Consider the following 20,918-nt stretch of genomic DNA (forward strand, 5'->3'; position numbering starts at 1 on the left):
CTCAGAGATTGCCACCCATCCTATTGGGGGATTCTTCCAAGAAAAGTCCCCTAGAACCTCAAATTGAGTTAAGGACTTATGCACCTAAGATCCTCGACACTAATCGAGGATTATGGTTCCTTCTACAGCCTATGAACCGAAGACCGCCTTGACTGAGCCAACTCCATAGAAGCGTGATTGGACAAACCCGCTGCATTAGGATCCGAGCTCCGTGCGACAACCTCCTTGGAAACCTCATGGATTATGCCCCCAAGGACTGCCGAGCCCGCAGGGGAATCGAACATACGATCAATCGTGTTGCTACTAGATAAAGACATGACTATAGCTCGCCTCTAGGTACCTGAAATAGAAGCAAACATGCATCAGAGCTTGAAAAACTTGGTGACCTATCCACACTTTGCTTTCAGTTCAAACACCCGAGATAGCTTATGCCAAACAATAGATGCACGTGACTTACTAAGGATTCCGACGACTGCCATGATAAACCCTCCTTAAACCCAAGACTGTCGGAGACACACTTAAAAACCCTAGTAAAGCCCTAAAAGAATCAATGTAGCCACGACAATGGCCATCCTCAGCTGTGAAAATCAAGAAAACAACTAGAGGAAGGGAAAAGAAACTTTACTAGAACAAGAGAATAGGATGAACTCGTCGAAAAAAGCACCGTGAAGATAAAGAAATAGAGACGAAATGAGCAAGAACATCTGAGAGTTTTAGAAAGATGGGTAAGCTTTCTGACGAGTTTGACCACTTTTATAATGGTTTGCATGAGAGACGAAAAGGCGGGGCTCGATCATAGCCGTCGATCTATAGTGAATCTCGACCCTCCATTCATCGAGCAATCTTGGCCCTTGGACATGGCCATGTGTCAACCATCCATGAGGGGCGATGAACTGTTATACTACCATAATCATAATCATAATCGTCGCCGCACGTCACCTCAACTCCACGCCTGGACAGCTATAATTGCTCATGCGCGACGAAAAGTAACTGCCAAAGGCTGCCGCATTTAATGGGACATGACCACGTGGAATTTACACAACTATCCTTTCTTTTCAAACTCCAAGTTTGTCAAAAGTGTCGTAGAAGAGAAAAGTCCAAGTATAGAGTAAGTCGAATGGGCATGAGTCCGACTCTCAAAGCTAGACTGCATTTGCATCCAATGTCCTACCAATAATGCTGAACTTGATATCAAATCGAGCAATAGTCTTCAAAGCTCGAAACAAGCATCAAATACTAGGGGGCAGATGTTGTGTGTGATTTTTCCATGAAGCTCGGAGAGTTGAGAGGTAATAGCTCGATCCAAAATCAGTCCGACTCAATTGACTATTCGACCCAGCATAAGTTCGTCGAGTTATAGCTCGACCTAGCGCAAGTTAGTCGCGACCAATCCTTACGGTTGTTCAACCAACTCACAGATAACTCCAAATCCCGGATATCTCAAAAAGGATCAGATTGACAACAATCCTAGCGCAATCTCAGCGCTCAATCGCGAAAATATCAGAGTTGCATTTCAAATTTAATTGTAATCCATTTATTTTCGCTCTTTCCTTTGTACAAAATCTATATATAAACCCTTTTCAATGATCAAAAAGGGGTTAGAAAACATTTCTAGGATTGTCACTGTAAGCTCTCGCAGCAAATACAATAACAGTAGACGTAGGCTCAAGAGTTCAACTCGCCGAATCACTTCAAAAATCTCTTTGCCATTTACTTTACTGTTATGATTATTTATTCACTGCTAGTTACCCATAATCACGCATACATCAGTTTCGATCCCGACTAGGTTGATCAGATCACTCTAGTTGGTGTAATTCTTGCATCAACAAAACAGTTTGCCAATACGTAAAAATATCAAGAGTAAACGAGTTTTTCCCACCCAAGGTTTGGCCTAATGACACTTTCCCACGCAAAAAGTTTCAAAATATAATTTTACTACATAAACGTTATGTTTCATTAATAATTTCTATTATATACAGTGATATGCATTACAAAGACGAAAATATCTTTTACTATTTGACTTAATTTTTATTATTATTATTATCTAGACCAAAACGGACGGTAGGCGGCAATGTCGTTTGAATGATGAACAGACAACGACGTGGTGGGGATTTTGTAGAGTAGGGGTCGGTGAAGCAAGGGGTGGTGACGGCTTGGATTTTTGCCATCGAATTCGGCCGAAATTCGCCTGGAAGAAGCGAAACTTTAATCCAAACGGCATTGGAAAATGGTGGAGCAATCAAGCAATGGTCAAGGGGGTTTTGGAGTATGAAGGTCGGGGAATTTGGTGGTGGTGATGTCTTGGATTTTTGCTACCGAAATAGATCGAAATTCGGCTAGAAATGGCAAAACACTTATCCAAATGGTGTTGATGAATGGTGGGAGCAATCAGGCAATAGTCAAGGGGGTTTTGGAGTATGGAGGTCGGGGAATCTGGTGGTGGCAAAGGGGCAGGCCAACGCTATCAGTTTCAGTGGTGCTGGGCGCTCGCTCGTGTTGTCTTGTGCATAGTTGCTTTGTGTGCACGTTGCCTTGCTAATGACTGGGGCTTTTAGTTAGGGTAATAGGTCGAACATGTGGTGGGCTTGGATGGAGCAGCAAGGTTGGAGAGATGGGGGAACAACCGGCGACCAGAAAAATCAACACAATAGCAACACAAACACTTCATACAACAAACCACAATTCAACACCAAAAAAATACAAACGTTCTGTAGGGGATTGGGGTCGCAAAACGTGATTGTCTCGCGATGTTGGTACAAGTCAAAATGGCAACACGGCAAGTGGGGAAGGCCATTAAAGGGTAGGGTTTTGAAGAGGTAGGGAAAGGGATTTGTAGGGTGGTGACAGTGGTGATTTCTGGTGTCTCAAACGGCTGGAATCGAGTTGTGAAATAGTGAGTTTGTGCGAAGATGTAGTGGTCGGTTCGACCGATGATTGGAGACGGAAATATGGTCGATTTTTATTTGTATCCTATTTCAATTTTCAGAAATATTGAAATGTTAATTGACCATTCTGCCCTTACTTATAACAAACTTTTAACCATCCTGTCCTTCTTCACAACGAAATTTACTGACATAAGTTAACTATGTGGTGGGTAGTAAAGCTGTATTTTGAAACTTTTTGGGTGGGCAAGTGTCATTAGACCAAACCTTGGGTGGGAAAGTCGTTTACTCAAATATCACTGATAATGTCATCCATGACTGTATTCAACAATATAAAATATTGTCATTTATATTAAACAAACATCTGTTAATTAATTTTCATATCTATGAACTGTAACGGATTCGACATAATAAAGTATAGTTAGTACTTTGAATTTTTACCTTCTTCGTTGAATATTGCAGCGTATGAAATGGAATACATAATACAAAAATCATTCTGATCATCATAAATAGGATGATTTAACGTTATACACCTCTTTTTTAAGTAAAATTCTTATGTAAAGGACAATAACTCATGAAATAATATGGGTATCCTTTGAGATCAAATCATATTCTTTTATTGAGCTAGTCAAGCAACCTCATCTAAGAATATGTAGTTACTTTTCTTCTTTATCGGGCAACATCTTTTGAATCCTCTCGATGAAGCTTAACATCGTCTGCAAACCCTTTTCATCTGCAATAAGATAAAATAAAGTTTCTATTAATAAATCATGAATGGATAAGTGAGGGAGGGAAGGAGGATTCAGTAAATTACCAAGTCTGGGTATTGTGTGACCCTTGGGATGATTAATTATAACAGGGTCCACACAGGATTCCAAGAGTTGCAATCCATAAGGCTTCAAAAAGTCTTGCTCTCCTGCAACAACACAATTTCTGTGAGTCATCAACAATACTCAAATTCAACGCTACTTGGCGCAATACATTGCGTTGAAATGAAACGAATATATAAAAAGATTATCAAGAAGTTGATCTCCGACCACTTTGCATTCACCGTATTTCAATTAATGTTACGAATCATTCCATGCTCACATCCCATAATCACAAAGCATATTCAGGTCAGGAAGCTATAGAATTGACAATAATTTTGATAATATTATGGCCAAACGACTTACGCATTCCTAAAGTTTGCCGTAACGACAAGTTGATACCCAAAAAATTTTGAAACGACAAACAAGTACCTTCCGTCATGTGCTGTTAGTGATTTCTGTTTGTTCATAGTGAAAAGACTAAAATGCCCTTGAAAGTTTGATATTTTAGTTTTTTATAAATTTATAAAAAACCTAAAAAACCCCCTAAGTTTGCTAATTTAACTAAACATCTCCATATATAAAAAGTTTGTTAAATGACAAAAACACCCTTACCACCCGCAGTGCCAGATTCCGGCCACCACCGCCGGAAATTGGCTGGGAAATTGCGTTGTGGCGGATCTAGCCGGAAAAGACCAAATCGACGCGTTACGACATAGATCCAACGGGGTACATGTTTGTCGTTTCAAAATCTTTTGGATACCAACTTGTCATTTCGACAAACCTTGGATATGCGTAAGTCGTTTGGCCTAATATTATTTGATTTTTTAATAAAAGATAAAAATATATATATATTTTTTAATAGTAATATTTGTATTTAAGACCACTCTTTAAAAAATATTGATGTATTAGAATATGAAAAAAAAAAAAAACCGCCATAATAGTTTAAAGAACAGTAGCGTGTATAATTTATAAATTTAATGCAATTTTCACGAGATTGTGTCAAAGTGACTTCAATCTCGTTCACATGGACAAGTTATAACTTTTAACTACTAAACTCTGGAAACGCTGAATTAGAGTCGTGATAAGGTATATGGATTCGAACAGAATTAAAAAAAGGAAAATGGAGAAGAATGTGATACCTAAAAAATGGAGGTTGGGGCATTGAATCGGAGAAGCATATGCAATCTCAGCCACTGATTGTGATTTAAACTTTGCCCCACCAATAATAATAAGAAACTTTATTTTTGGAACTTTCGTAAGGGCTACGCCCTGCCAGCCAGAAACAAACAATAGCTTAACAGCAAGCGTAGGTGAATTGTTGGCTGACTGTAAAATTCAAAGCAGTTGTCTTCATTGACTAATCGTAACTTCAACGTACCTTCGCCTGTAATCCAATTAGCCCGGCCGACAGTATCGCCNATATTTTATTATCCTTATATATATATATATATATATATATATATATGAACAATTTAGTCTCCGAATATCAAAGGGTTTTTACAAAATATATGAAAGTCAATAATAACTCATAGCAGGAGTTTGCTAGAAAGAGCCCAATAGGGTTTTTACAAAATATATGAAAGTCAATAATAACTCATAGCGGGAGTTAGCTAGAAAGAGCCCAATATTAATTTAGGTTAAATTCCCACTTTAGATTTTGTATAGGTCCATTAAAGTAGTAGATTGGCGAGAACCAAAATTCAAATTCGAGGCCTTAAGAGTTTCCAAGGTGGATGTGGTTAGAGTGGAGTTTGAGAATCGCACATTGTAAGCATAGAAAAAGTTCATTATATTATGTAAGAGACTCTCTCTCTCTCTCTCTCTCTCTCTCTCTCGTTGATATGAACTAATATTTTTTAAGGAATTTCAAGAATAATAAAGATAGGTTGACAAGCTGTTTTTACTAACTTTTAAAAAAAACACAACGTAATAGTTTTTAATTAATCAGTTTATAATTAATCAAACGAGTTTTATTATAAATTAATAAATTATAAACTGTTATATTATGTCTGTGCGATAAAGTTAATGAAAAATGTTTATTAAAATAGAATTATCCTTTTTATACATATAAAAGGGCTTTGTTGTTTTAAGAATTTTAGGGTAAAAGCTGAAAATCTCGTATTATTGCTGTTGTCCTCCTTCGACTCAATCAAGAACCGGATATTCTCTTCTCAATTTTTTTTTTTTTTTTTTTAATCCATGATTTTGATGTGTTCTCTAGAAGCCATCTCCTCTCTCCTCCTTGCCTTTATCTAAAAACATATTATATCTAATTTAAAATCCGATCAAATCTTAATCAAATCAAACCAAATATTAATTTAATTATGAATTTAAATCAAATCAAATCAAATCCAATCTTCCATGACTACGGTCACATTCACTATAAATTTTATTCTAATTTAATATTTGGCTCAACTACTCCAATCCTCCATGGATTGGCTATAGCTTTTTGTTTACTTAAGAAACAAAGAAACTTGTGACAGTAAATGAAATTAGTGATCGATGATATAACTTCGGAATTTTCATTTGATGTCAATGTAATTGAAAAATCTGTTTGAACACGTAATTAAACACACGAAACATCGTAACACAAAACACAATACAATAAAAATTAGGGAGAACGATTTATACGTACTTAAGGTTTATCGTAATGACAAGTTAATACCCAAAAGGTTTTAAAATGACAAATAGGTACTTTCCGTCATGTTCTGTTAGTGATTTCTGTTTATTATTGTTTATTAATAGTAAAAAGACTAAAATACCCTTAAAAGTTTGAATTTTAGTTTTTTATAAATTTAAAAATTTCTAAAAAACCCCATAAGTTTACAAATTTAACTAAATACCCCAATATATAAAATTTTTATAAAATAACAAAAACACCCCCGCCACCCGCAGTGCCAGATTCCGGCCACCACCGCCGGAATCTGACCGGAAAGTTGCGTTACGACACAGACCCGTCGGATCTGTGTCGTAACGCGTCGATCTGGCCTTTTCCGGCCAGATCCGTGGCAGATCTGGCCGGAAAAGACCAGATCTATTGCCAGATCTGGCCTTCGACGCCGCATATGGAGTTTTGCGGCATCGACGGCCAGATCTAGCCCTAGATCTGGCTTTTTCCGGCCAGATCAGCCACGGATCTGGCCGGAAAAGGACAGATCGGCACGTTACGACACAGATCCGACGGATCTGTGTCGTAATGCAGTTTTCCGGCCAGTTTCCGGCGATGGTGGCCAGAATCTGGCACAGGGGTGGTGGGGGTGTTTTTGTCATTTAACAAACTTTTTATATATGGGGGTGTTTATTAAATTAGCAAACCTAGGGGGTTTTTTAGATATTTTAAATTTATAAAAAACTAAAATTGAAACTTTGAAGGGCATTTTAGTCTTTTCACTATTAATAAACAAAAATCACTAACAGAGCATGACGGAAGGTACCTATTTGTCGTTTCAAAACCTTTTGGGTATCAACTTGTCATTACGATAAATCTTGGGTATGCACAAGTCATTCGGCCTAAAAATTAAAACAATAAAACAAATATTTGTGAACTTGCTTATACATTTAAGCCCCTGGAGATTCCAAAATAAATTGCACATCCTGAACGAAAGAATCAATCTTCTTATCTTGCCAATCCTTGCTAGAAAATATATTTTTCAACTTAATATGATTGTTCTTCACTGAGTTACCCAATTCACTCTCGTTGTCCATTACTAACTGGATTGCTTTGCTCAAAGCTTTCTTGCCAATCATCCCGTCTTCCCCTCTCTCCACTTCTATTGCTACCTTCAGTTCTTCTACCATTAATCTTGTACCCATAACTTGGTCAGGAAGAAATGGAATCAGTACTATTTGGCAATCACTAACCAAAGATTCCCACATGGAACCAAATCCACAGTGACTCACAAAACACCCAATAGAAGGGTGTTTTAGTATCAACGTCTGCGGTACCCATCCTCCATGCACCCAACCTCTCTCACCAATTCTCTCTTTAAACCCTTCAGGTAATGCTTCTTCGATGGTTGAACATCCATGAGGCGGCGTTTGAGCTACCAAGAATGGACACCCACTTAACTCAAACCCCAACATCAACTCTTGAAATTGTTCTTTTTGTAGAGTAATTTGGCTTCCAAATGCACAATACACCACTGAGCCTGGCTCAAACTTGTTTAGCCACTTATCCCATTTCTCTTCAAGCTGTGTAGCTGGTGTTTCAGGCAATACTGGCCCCGTTAACAGCACAGGCTTTGAATACTGTTGTGCAAGATAGTCAGAATAAGCTCCCTCAATTTCTTGACATGATCTCAAAGCAATTGCATCACACTCTCTCAAGCCGGTAGTTAACCGCTCGTGAAGGAAAGCCCCTAGACGGGGATCGTTTAGCCCTGCAATATGAGGAGTCTCATTGTGTTTTATCTTCACAGTAGTAGATGGGTAGCCAGGCGGTGGTTGGATTAGCTCTTCCATGGTAGTCTCCACAGTAATTCTTCGAGCTGGAACCCTGAAGAACGAAAGCGTGCAGGCGTTGATCACCGAATAGTAGAATGACTTGGTGCCTACTTGACGGGTGATTTCAGGAATCCATCGTCCAAAATCGAAGAAGACAATATCTGGCTTCAGACTGGTCAGAATGGTCTCAACTTGATCCCGAGTTTTGTCCAAAGCAGAAGCCAGTAGTTGATGAAGAGAGAATGGTACATCGGAAGCAGTTTCAGCACCTGGAGGGAGACCATCAACATGGGGAATCACAAGAGGAAAGAAGTGAATAAGCTTAGGGTGGTGGTTGAGTTGTTGTAGCTTTGTGAGAGCTCCTTTAGGCAATAAGAAGGAGACCTTAACACCTCTCTCCGCAAGCTTGTTTGAGAGGTGAAGGTAAGGAATGAAATGGCCAAAGGCAAGCCAGGGAAACATTGCTACATGAAGTTTTGAGGTGGCCATTTTTCTGCTTCAACCAAGTAATTTCAAGTTTAGAAAGGGCAATGTCTGAGAGTATTTGTAGGCTAATTAAAATTAATTAATTAGAGTCACAACATAAACATTCTCTCCAAAATCTAGTGACAAAAATATTAATTAAAAATTTATTTTAAATTTAACATCATTCATTCATCTTTTATTACATAAATTTCTAAAAAGAAAATTTATATAAAAAGGTTATTGATGTAATAGTATTGATTAAAATAAATAAAATAAAATAATATGATGTTTGTTGTACCTAGTATCTGATTACTGATTCGGATGTTACAGTTTAGAGTTCGGTTGGAGCTCGATCAAGCCTGGGGAACGAAGATTGAACTCGAATTCGTGATCTTAAATGGGTACTCGAACTCGATTTCGAGTTCGGTTAATATAGTTCGAGCTCAATTAATGGAATCATGCCGTAAAGATGGGAAAAAGCAGACAAGGACAGTGGCCGTTGCCCTTTTCCGGCGAACTTGAGGGGTTGGTTAAATAGATGTGGACACTGCCATGATAAACTAATAAAAAAATGAAAAAGAGGAAATGAGAGAGGAAAGAATGAGGGGAAGAAAAAAAAATGGGAAGAGGAGAAAAGAAAAGGAAAGAAAGGAAGTGAATGGCACGACGAAATATGGAGAAAAAATAATGAAGAAGAAGAGATAGGAATAGGATGAAGAAACGGGCAAAAGAGTGAGAAGAGATAAATATTAAAAATATTATATTTTTTGAAAGAAGAGATAAATATAATTAATAATTAATATATAATCTATAATCTAAGTATTTTTGATATGTAACTGAACAGATCAAAAAATTTCAACAGCATTTACAACTTTAAATGAGCTTTTTGGACTATTAAATAAACCCAACCAAGCATGCTGCTCCATTTATTTCATCTGCCGAAGCTTTATGTTTAAAGAAACTGAAAAAACTTGTGATAGATTAGCTTCATGGATAAGAATAGGATGTTGGTCGTTGTACCGGTATGTACTAGCACTAAGAGTTGGACATTTCGGATGGAGTCTAAAAATCTAACCTGAAAACTTGGTCTTAAAGGTTCACTCCTACATGTTTGGTCCCAAAATTAGATCAGGCCTAAGAAGAAGAGTCCGGTCCCTCCATTGGGTCCTCCTCCAAGGCCTGGACCTGGCTCAAACCCTTTTAATTTTTTTTTTTTAGTCTTTTGTATAATTATATAAAACTCTCTATAATTTTTTAAATAAACATAAATTATAGAGGTTAAAATTTTTTTTACAAAATTAAATAATAAAATAATTTGTGATGTACATATTACCTTTTAAGGCAAATCACATACCTTATATTGTACATATTGTTTTTATTTATTTATATATATATATAGTAATGTTGAGAATATATATATATATATATATAGAACAAATAGAATTAATTGTTATGTTATAAACAAAAAGATATTCCTATTAATAAAAAATTATAGTAGTTGGTGTTTGAAAAATTCATTATCGTGGATTCAATAATTTCTTAGAGTTTTTAACTTTTAGATTCAAGAAATCACTCGTATATTCGGGATTATTGGTCACGGATTTAAACTATTTTATAAATTCAAACAATTACGGTAGAGCATACGTACTACTTATCCAAGTTCCACTACATCACTCATTTACTAAGACTAAAAGGCAAATCTAAATATTTACTTGACTAAAGTTAAACTATTACATTTTATTATTAATCATCTTCTTCTTCTCCCAAAATCACTCAATAACTTAAAAATTTCTTACAGTAAAAGAAATAAAAAAAACAATGGATACAAGATAGACAAGTCTTAATCAATATCTTTTAATTTTCTTCATCTCCAGACTCCAAAGTATCAAATTAATTTTGTTGAACAACAGTTGACAAGCAAAGCAACGGCCGTGTATCTTCAATTAAAGTCTTTGATTAATTTTGCAGTACCTTTTAGATTTTGTTAACTTCTGTTTTGGATAGATATATCAATAATTGAAATTTATTTAACTATTTATTTATGAAGCTTTTGAATATATGAATATTTTATTCATGTTAAAATTAACTATTAATTAATTTATTATTTTTTTAAAATTAATTAAACTGTTAGAAACTTATTAATCTATCCCTAAAAATTACTAAAACCCCAATTTCATTTTACTCCAAAATATAAAAAAAAGATAAGGGGAAATTTTTTTTTTGCAAGCACATAAGACCAGTCTAGGGACTAGTCCAGGTCCTAAAATTGCTCATGGGCCTGGAACCGGTCCCAGGCACATGAGTGACTGATCCCAAATGGGATCAGTCTCAAAAGGACCAGTCTCAAACGGGCCCACCAACACTGAAACTAACTTCAAACTTCAAAGGGTCTAAAGGATTTAGCTGTTTTATTAAATGGGAGAACGACATGTTCCCACCCAAGGTTTGGCAAAATGGTACTTTCGCACCTTTTAAGTTTTAAAATGACACTTTCGCACCCTTTAAGTTTCAAAATGACACTTTCTCACCCTTCATTAGGTTCTGTTATGTTTTATGATAATATTTAACTAAAAATACAAAAATACTCTTAAATATTTGACTTAATTTTTTTTATTTTTTAATTAGCCAAAAGTCAAAAACGAAAAAATAGTTAGTCGTAACTAAAAAGTTATGAGTAATGTTATGAAATTATTTAAAGTTAAATACCTTAATATTTATTTATAATGCCATCAATATTCTATCACTATTATTCAATAATATACTAAATTTACAATTTTTTTCATAATATAATTTTTTTCATTTGTATTAATTAACATAGAAAATCATTATTAAAAAATATATCTTTATATTTAAACTAATAAATAATCGAGTAAAAATTTATCAAATTTGTATTTATAATAAACTAATTAAAAAATAAATTATTTAAGAACATTTTTATCATTTCAATCAAATATTAACAATAAGCACTAATAGAACCTGACTAATGGTGGAAGGTTTCGTTTCGCCAAACCTTAGTAACTAACTTCAAACTTCAAACTTCAAAGGGTCTAAAGGATTTAGCTGTTTTATTAGATTATGGAACTAAGAGATGAATATTTAGGGGTGAGCACGGGTAGCGGGTAGAACCAGAACCGGGGGTAAGAACCAGAACCGGAAACGAAACCTACCCATAACCTATTCTGTGCGGGTAGGTTCCGGTTCCAATTTTTTGGAACCGCTACTGTGCGGTTCCGGTTCCGGTTCCGGTTCTTGCATGTGGAGGAACCGGAACCGGAACCTGTAAAAAGGGTACCCTGTTTGGAACCTGTAGGGGGTACCCAGTTTGAAACCTGTTTTGGAACTTGTTTGGAACTTGTTTTGGAACCTGTTTGGAACCTGTTTTGGAACCTATTTGGAACCTGCTTTGGAACCTGTTTTGGAACCTGTTTGGAACCTGTTTTGGAACCTGTTTTTAGAACCTGTTTAGAACCTATTTTGGAACCTGGACTATAATGAAATATTTGTGAAATGTAAATAATGGGGGAGTTTCTATTATTTTACATATAAAAAAATTTAAAATAGAAAAAGTTAAATTTTTAGAATAACCTAATTAAATAAATATACGAATACAATTATACTTATTACATATAAATTACACCATATTAAAAGCTTTAATATATTATAATACATTAATATTAAAGTTTTGATCAATTAAGTGAATAATTGGAATTATGATCCAATTAAAAGTGTTTTACATTTTTAATGTTATTAAAAGAATTATTTTTGAATAAAATAGTATATTTGATTGAGTAATAATATATTTAGTTATTTACTTCAATTATCAAGTTCTAAGTATATCTATAATAAATTAGTAATTAATTAATTATATATGATAAATTGATAAACATTAATAAATTTAATTACTAGTTAAATATCATACTTAATCAATTATAACATTACATTATAGTTAAATGATTACTTAATTAATTATAATTTTATAACATTACTTAATTGATTTATAGTATAATTAATTATAGCATTACATTAATTGATTACTACTTAATTAATTGACTTATAAGTTATAACATAATTAAATAGTTAATTAATTGACTTATAATTAGAAATTTAATTAATTATAGCATTACGTTATAGATTTATAGTATAATTACTTAATCAATTATAACATTTTATTATAAACATTAGTACAAACTTAATTAAATGATTAAAAATTTAATTAATTATAATATTACATTAAAAATTGATAGTATGATTACTTAATAGTTAATTCACATAACATTAAATAGTATGATTATATAATTAATTATAACATTACTAATTAAATAATTACTTAATGATTTGTCATTATATTATAAATATTAGTAATTACTAATTTAATACATAAACATTAGCTAATACATTAATTAAATGATAAGAAATTTAATTAATCATAACATTACCTTATAAACATTTTATTATAACATTAATTAAACATTACAATATAGTAAATAATTACTCAATAAATTAAATATTATATATACATTATATTATGATCACTTAATTAATTATAACATTATAGTTAAATGATTACATAATTACATAATTAGTTATGAATTTATAACATACATTATAAATATTAGTAATTTACTGATTTACTATATTATTACATTACTTAATTAAACGATTACAAATTAATTAATATTATATTACTTTAATATTTATAATATGATTACTAATCAATTATAACATTTCATTATAAACATTAGCATATTAATCAAATGATTTGAAATTTAATTAATTATAATATAAATTATAGATTTATAGTATGATTACTTAATTCATTATAACATACATTATACTATTATAGTATGATCATATAATTAATATAACATTACACAATTAAATGATTACTTAATTGATTATGAATTATGATATTATGTTTTAAACATTAGTAATTACTAATACTACATAACATTAGCACAATACTAATTAAATGATAGAAATTTAATTAATTATAACATTACCTTAAAACATTTCATTATAAACATTAATTAAACATTACATTATAGTTAAAAATTACTCAATTAATTATAATATTATTATATTACATATATTATGATCACTTACTTAATTATAGCATTACATAGTAAATGATTAATATTACTTAATTAGTTATGAATTTATAACATTACATTATAAACATTAGTAATTTACTATATTATTACATTACTTAATTAACGATTTAAAAATTTAATTAATTAAACATTACATATATTTATAATATAATTACTTAATCAATTATAACATTCCATTATAAACATATTATATTAATCAAATGATTTGAAATTAATTTATTATAATATAAATTTAGATTTATAGTATGATTACTTAATTCATTATAACATTACATTATACTTTATAGTATGATCATATAATTAATATAACATTACATAATTAAATGATTACTTAATTGATAAGAGTTATGACATTATGTTTTAAACATAGTAATTAGTTTACTACATAAACATTAGCACAATATTTAATTAAATGATAAGAATTTAATTAATATAACATTACCTATAAACATTAATTAAGCATTAATTAAGTTAAATAATACATCAATTAAATTATAATATATATTACATTATATATTTGATCACTTACTTATTATAGCATTACATAGGTTAAAGATTACATAATTACATAATTAGTTATGAATTTAAAACATTTCATATAAACATAGTAAATTTACTATTTACTATTATACATTACTTAATTAACGATTACAATTTAATTAATTATAACATTATCTTATATATTTATAATAGATTACTTAATCAATATAACATTTCATTATAAACATTAATATATTAATCAAATGATTTGAAATTAATTAATTATAATATTAAATTATAGATTTATAGTATGATTACTAATTCATTAAAAAATTGCATTATAATATTAAGTATGATCATATAATAATATAACATTACATAATAAATGATTACTTAATTGATTATGAGTTATGATATTATGTTTTAAACTTAGTAATTACTAATTTACTTCATAAACATTAGCACAAACTAATTAAATGATAAAAAATTTAATTAATTATAATATACCTTATAAACATTTCATTATAAGCATTAATTAAGTATACCTTATAGTTAAATAATTACTCAATTAAATTATAATATATTATATTACATTATATTATGATCAATACTTAATTATAGCATTATATGTTAAATGATACATAATTACTTAATTAGTATGAATTTATAACATTACATTATAAACATTAGTAATTTACTATACTATTACATTAATTAATTACGATTAAAATTTAATTATTATAACATTACTTTATATATTGTAATATGATTACTTAACAGTTATAATATTCTATTATAACATTAGTATATTAATTAAAGATTTGAAATTTAATTAATTATATATTAAAATAGTTTTAGTATGATTACTTAATTCATTATAACATTAACATTATACTATTATGTATAAACATATAATTAATATACATTACATAATTAAATGATTACTTAATGATTATGACATTATATTATAAACATTAGTAATTTACTAATTACACAATACTTAATCAAATATTATAACATTATATATAAATTTTTGGTATGATTATTTAATTAATTATAACATTCTATTATAAACAGTATTACAATACTTAATTAAATGATTAACAATTCAAGTGTTTTAGAGATTACAGGTTATGAGTTACATTGGACACAAAAGAATGAATAATGAAAATTTGTTAGGGGTATTTGTAAACTTTAAGGTGTTTTTGTTATTTTTAAACTAGTAGGGCGGTAATTGATTTTTTACAGGGTACCCTGAAAAGAAACGGAACCTGCATTTTAGGCTCGCGTTCCTTGAATTGAAGAACCTGCACTGTGCGGTTTCAGTTCTGATTCTCTCAGAAAATGCAAGGTACCCAGAAACGCTGACCCTAATGAATATGCACTCAAAATTATTTAATATATTTTGGAAGTTCATTACAAGTTGGAAAGGTAACTGACCCAACATAGAATAAGCACTAAAATTAAAACAAGATCACAGCTGCCTCCCACTGCCCACTAACCTAGAGAGCTTATCATTTCTGCATTTAAATTGCATATGCAGCATGAAGGCCCCTGGAGATTTCATTTCAGATTCCAAATAAACTGCAGATCTCGAACGAAAATATAATCATCTCATCTTGCCAATTTGCCAGAAAATATATTTTTCCACTTAAATGATGTCTTCAGTGATTTACCCAATTCAGTTCGTTGTCCATTACTGATTTGATTGCCTTCCTCAAACCTTCCTTCCCAATCATCCCGTCAACTCTTCTCTCCACTTCTACTGCCACCTTCAGTTCTTCTACCATTAATTAGCAGCATTGTTGGGCAGGCAGATATGGACAACACTATTCGGCAATCACTAACCAAAGATTCCACATCGAACCAAATCCACAGTGACTCACAAAACACCCAATAGAAGCATGTTTTAGTATCAGTGTCTGTGGTACCCATCCTCCATTACCCAACCTCTGTCAGCAATTCTCTCTTTAAATCCCTCAGGTAATGCTTCTTCTATGGTTGAACATCATGAGGTGGCGTCAGAGCTACCAAGAACGGAAACCCACTTAACTCAAACCCCAATATCATCTCTTGGAATTGCTTCTTTTGCAGTCTCATTTGGCTACCAAATGCACAAACACCAGAACCTGGCAAACTTGTTTAGCCACTTATCCCATTTCTCTTCAAGCTGTGCAGCTGGTGTTTCAGACAATGCAGGCCCTGTTAACAGCACAGGCTTTGAGTACTGTTGTGCAAGATAGTCACAGTAAGGTCCCTCGATTTCACGGCAAGTTCTCATAGCATTGCATCGCTTCTTTCAAGCTGTCAGTAAGCGTTCGTAAAGGGAAGCCCTTGCAGGGGCATCGTTTAGCGGAGCAATATAAGGGGCCCATTGGGTTTTATTATCACAGTAGCAGATGGGTAGCCAGGCGGTGGTTGGATTTGTCTTCCAAGGTAGTCTCCACAGAAATTCTTCGAGCTGGAACCATGAAGAAAGCATATGCGCATGCGTTAACCGCGGAAAAGTGGATTGATTTGGTGCCTAACTGACGGGTTATTGCTGGAATCATGTGCAAAATCGAAGAAGACAATATCTGGCTTGAGATTGCTGAGAATGGTCTCAACTTTATCTCGAGTTTTGTCCATGGCAGAAACAAGTAGGTCATGAAGAGAGAATGGTACATCGGAATCAGTTTCAGCACCTGGAGGGAGACCATCTACATGGGGAACCGCAAGAGTAAGGAAGTGAATAAGTTTGAGTGGTGGTGGAGTTGTTGTAGCTTTAGCGAGGCTCCTTGGGCAATAAGTAGGAGACCTTGATACCTCTCTCTGCAAGCTTGTTTGAGAGGTGAAGGTAAGGAATAAAGTGGCCAAAGGCAACCAGGGAAACATTGCGACTTGAAGTTTTGAGGTGGCCTTTTTCTGCTTCAACCAAGTGATTTCAAGTTTAGAAAGGGCAATGTCTCAAGGGTTTTGTAGGCTAATTAGTCGGCAAAGACTCGCTGTAACACTCATTTTTTATTTCCTTTTATGAGTGAAAGAAAGGGTTCTCATGAAGTTTTTAGGCCACTAAGGTTGTTTTTGTAATAAACAAAGGGGTTATTTTGAAAGGATTTAAAGAAAATAGATTACAAATAATACTCAGGTCAAAGGGGTCAATCGTCTTGATATTGTGGGAGGCGGACCACTGCTGGAGATATGATTCTATCATACTGTGATGGAACAGCAGAAAGACAGAAAGCGTCTTAATTGAGAGAATTAATCTATTGGATTAAAAAATAAGATATATATAATGGGGAGTTATGTGAAAGCATCAAAAGAAGTAAGAACCGATGAAGATTATAAATTATGACGGGGCACTATATTTACGAAGGCAATGTTTGGTAGCAGATAGACCTAGCAAAAGGGGTATTTAACTTAGGGCTGCAAAAAAAAAAAAAAAAAAAAAAAAAACTGGAAACCGAATCGAATCGAGAAATCGGATCGAAACTGGTTCGAAAAATCGGTTAACCAGTTTCGGTTTCAAAAAATTGCTAAATTGATTTTTCGGTTCTGTTTACGATTTATATTATTTTTGTAACCGGTTTAATAAACCGGTTTTCCTATAATCCTAATATAATAATATTATTTTAATTTTTAAAAATCTTTATTATCTTTATTAGTTTGAATCCCTAACTTCACACTCATACTCCTTCTCTCAAACTCCAGTAGCCGCCGCTGCCCTCTCAAAGACTCAAACTCGTCTTCTTCTTCATTACATTTACTCGTCTCTCCTCCAGTCCTCCTCCCGTCCTCTCCTCACAAACTCGCTTGTTTTCTCCGTCTTCTCCTTTATTCACACTCGATACTCCTTCTCTCAAACTCTAGTAGCCGCCGTTGCGCTCTCAAAGATCCATGCACATGCACATATGGAGGGAGGAAGAGCATAGATATGTCTCTGCTTTAGCCTAGAACTTCACCTTTCTGTCATGGAAAAATCTTGAAGCTGGTCTCTGAAATAGAGAGGCTTTGCCTGCATGCTTTGGTCTTGGGTAAACGATTAGGCTAAATTTCTTGCATTAACTTCTTATTTAAGTATGCGGTATGTTTTAGGATTATTATTTTATATTGTAAGTTCATTCATCCACACACAGGAGAAACTATACATTTTTCCAGTGCCTAATCCCTCCAGATTTTGCACAGATTTTGAGCTAATTTGGGGAACTGGCACCTATAACGTATTTACCTTCAATCTGATTAACTACTGACATTTAGAGATTAGGTGTAAAAGAAAAAAAATAGAAAAGAAAAAAATAGAAAAATAAATCAATAAAGACCCGAATTATATGAGGTGCAAGTCACTCATTTAGTATCCGTTTAGAACTAATCCGTACCCGGTCTAGCTCTTTTTTTTTTCAGATAGATCGGATATAGCCGCATGTACCTGTAAATATTTAAAACAAAGAAAAAAATTGGTGCCCTAATTTACTCTCAGATTGCCATTTCTTGTCACTCTCTGATAGCTACATCATACAACGTTTTTCCTATTGCCATTGCTTATCACTCTCTGATTGCTACCTAGGGCTGTTCAAATCCGGATATCCAATCTGAATAGGGCTTTTCTTGATCCGATCCGAATTTTCGGATCAGGCTATATATTGATCCGAATCCGATCTGAATTATGTGGATATCCGGTTTTACGGATATCCAATTATTCGGATCAGATAATCGGATATCCGAAATTGATCCGAATTTTAAAATTTTCTTATTAAAATCAAATAATTCTAGCAATAAAATTGAAATTATAATTCCCTTACATGATAAAAGTATCTAAAAAAATTAATATGAAGCACAAAACATTTAACCTATGTTGTCCAAACACTGTCAACCTAAATGACTATACTATCTTCATTGCCAATTCCTACTCGTCAGCATCCTCCTGTACAAAACAAAACAAAACAAATAAACCATTTCAATAAACAACTTTTAAGATTAACAACAAAATTAATTGCATAAGGAATAAATTATACCTCGCCACTACCTCCTCATCATCGCCATGCATTGACAATATTCATCACTGTAGTGTTCAGATTACACAATCAAACCCAAATTAACCACAGCAGCCGTTAGAAACACAAATCAAACCAGTCACTAAGTTTGAATCAAATCCAGCCACCAACAATCTTTGGAAACACACATAAAACCAAACCCAATCGGCACAGTTTGAATCAAACCCAACCTCCATCAACCTTGTAATAGGTTTGAAACGCACATCAATACTAATGAACAATAGAAGGTTTGTAACCGTGACAAAGAGAGAAGGCACCATATTACGGTGCCATTAACATCAAACTCAAATCAACATCAAAACAAAAACACCCATCAAATTGTACCATTAACAAACCATCACCAACAATAATAAAAAAATAAGCACCATGAAATCGCACCAGGCTATTACGGTGTGGCGGCAGTCGCACTAGGCTGTAACAACAATTGATTTGGGGCTTCAATCGTCAGAGAGACTGAGATCTAAGAGAGTTGAGCGAGAGAGACTGAGATCTGAGAGTGTTCGAGCGAGAGAGTTGAGCGAGAGAGACTAAGATCTGAGTCTGAGAGAGTTTTGAGTTATTGTGTGTCTGTGTCTGTGCCGTTGTGCGTGTTCGAGCGACAGAGACCGATAGAGTTGAGCGAGAGAGACTGAGATCTGAGTCTGAGAGAGTTTGAGTGGCTGACTGACTGTGTGTCTGTGTCTGTGCGTGTTCGAGCGAGAGAGACCGAGAGAGTCAGAGAGTTGAGCGAGAGAGACAGAGTGAGAGACTGAGATGAGATCTGGTCTGAGAGAGTGAGAGGCTGTGCGTGTTCGAGCGAGAGAGATAGAGAGTGAGAGAGTTGACTTAATTGTGTTAGACTGTTAGGGTTATTTTAAAACTCAAAACGACGTAGTTTAGTAAAATCCAGATCGGATACAGATATCCGATTTTTTAACAATCCCGATCCGATATTCGATCCGAATATTCGGATTTTTTAAAATTACGATTCGTATCCGATCCGAATTTTTGGATATCTGATTTTTTCGGAGCGGATTAGGATCGGATATCGGATTTTTTTGCACAAACTCTATTGCTACCTCATGCAAACCAGCGGCCCACAAATTTAAAAGCCACTTCATCTCTCACATCAATCTCGTTCGAGTCGCCAAGCAACGCCAACCTCAAATATAATCTCATCTTTCTCTTCTCAAAATCTACCCCAACTCATGCGCTACCTATCCATGCACCGCCACTACCCCTTGCCAGTTACCATTCCTTCACACTTTTTCTTTAAGGTCTGTTTAGTAATATTTATTTCAATTAAGTGTATGGAATAGAGCTCATTAGAATAGAGTTTACAAAAAAAATTGTTAGTTATTTAATTAGAAAAATATAATCAATTTTTCTTGTTTGTAATTAATAAAAGATACTTTAATATACCAGAAATATAAAGTCCAATAATAGAATAGTATAAAAATATTTTTAAAATTTTAACTTATTAAATAAGCTTAAAAGGTATTTAAAAAGTTCAAGAGCTTTTTTTAATAGACGTAAAATAATTTATTTTGATCTTTTAAGTATTTTTGAGATGCAGCCAAACAACTAAATTTTTTTAAAAGTGTATAACTTTAAATAAACTCTTTTAATCGGTAAATAAACCCAACGAAATATGCTACTCTATTTATTTCATCTACTTTTAATTCGATGAAACTTTTTGTTTAAAGAAACTTAAAAAAA

General features: G+C 33.1%; 2 protein-coding genes and 1 pseudogene across 2 annotated transcripts; all 3 read right to left on the minus strand.

The window, feature by feature from the left end:
• Nucleotides 1-3,292: 3,292 nt before the first annotated feature.
• Nucleotides 3,293-5,479, minus strand: LOC116138495. The gene is made up of 5 exons (XM_031424203.1): nt 5,456-5,479; nt 5,070-5,123; nt 4,831-4,960; nt 3,697-3,798; nt 3,293-3,615 (listed from the first exon to the last, which is right to left on the minus strand). The coding sequence occupies exons 1-5, from the start codon at nt 5,477-5,479 to the stop codon at nt 3,539-3,541; spliced, it is 387 nt and encodes a 128-aa protein (XP_031280063.1). The 3' UTR covers nt 3,293-3,538.
• A 1,729-nt stretch (nt 5,480-7,208) lies between these two features.
• On the minus strand, nt 7,209-9,174 carry LOC116138525 (UDP-glycosyltransferase 79B9-like). The gene is made up of 2 exons (XM_031424234.1): nt 8,898-9,174; nt 7,209-8,627 (listed from the first exon to the last, which is right to left on the minus strand). The coding sequence occupies exon 2, from the start codon at nt 8,621-8,623 to the stop codon at nt 7,250-7,252; it is 1,374 nt and encodes a 457-aa protein (XP_031280094.1). The 5' UTR covers nt 8,624-8,627; nt 8,898-9,174; the 3' UTR covers nt 7,209-7,249.
• Nucleotides 9,175-15,854: 6,680 nt separating this feature from the next.
• Nucleotides 15,855-16,471, minus strand: LOC116138496 (annotated as a pseudogene).
• Between the last annotated feature and the right edge of the window lie 4,447 nt (nt 16,472-20,918).

Source organism: Pistacia vera, unplaced genomic scaffold, assembly GCF_008641045.1.
Source record: "Pistacia vera cultivar Batoury unplaced genomic scaffold, PisVer_v2 Contig341, whole genome shotgun sequence".
NCBI classification, from domain to species: Eukaryota; Viridiplantae; Streptophyta; class Magnoliopsida; order Sapindales; family Anacardiaceae; genus Pistacia; species Pistacia vera.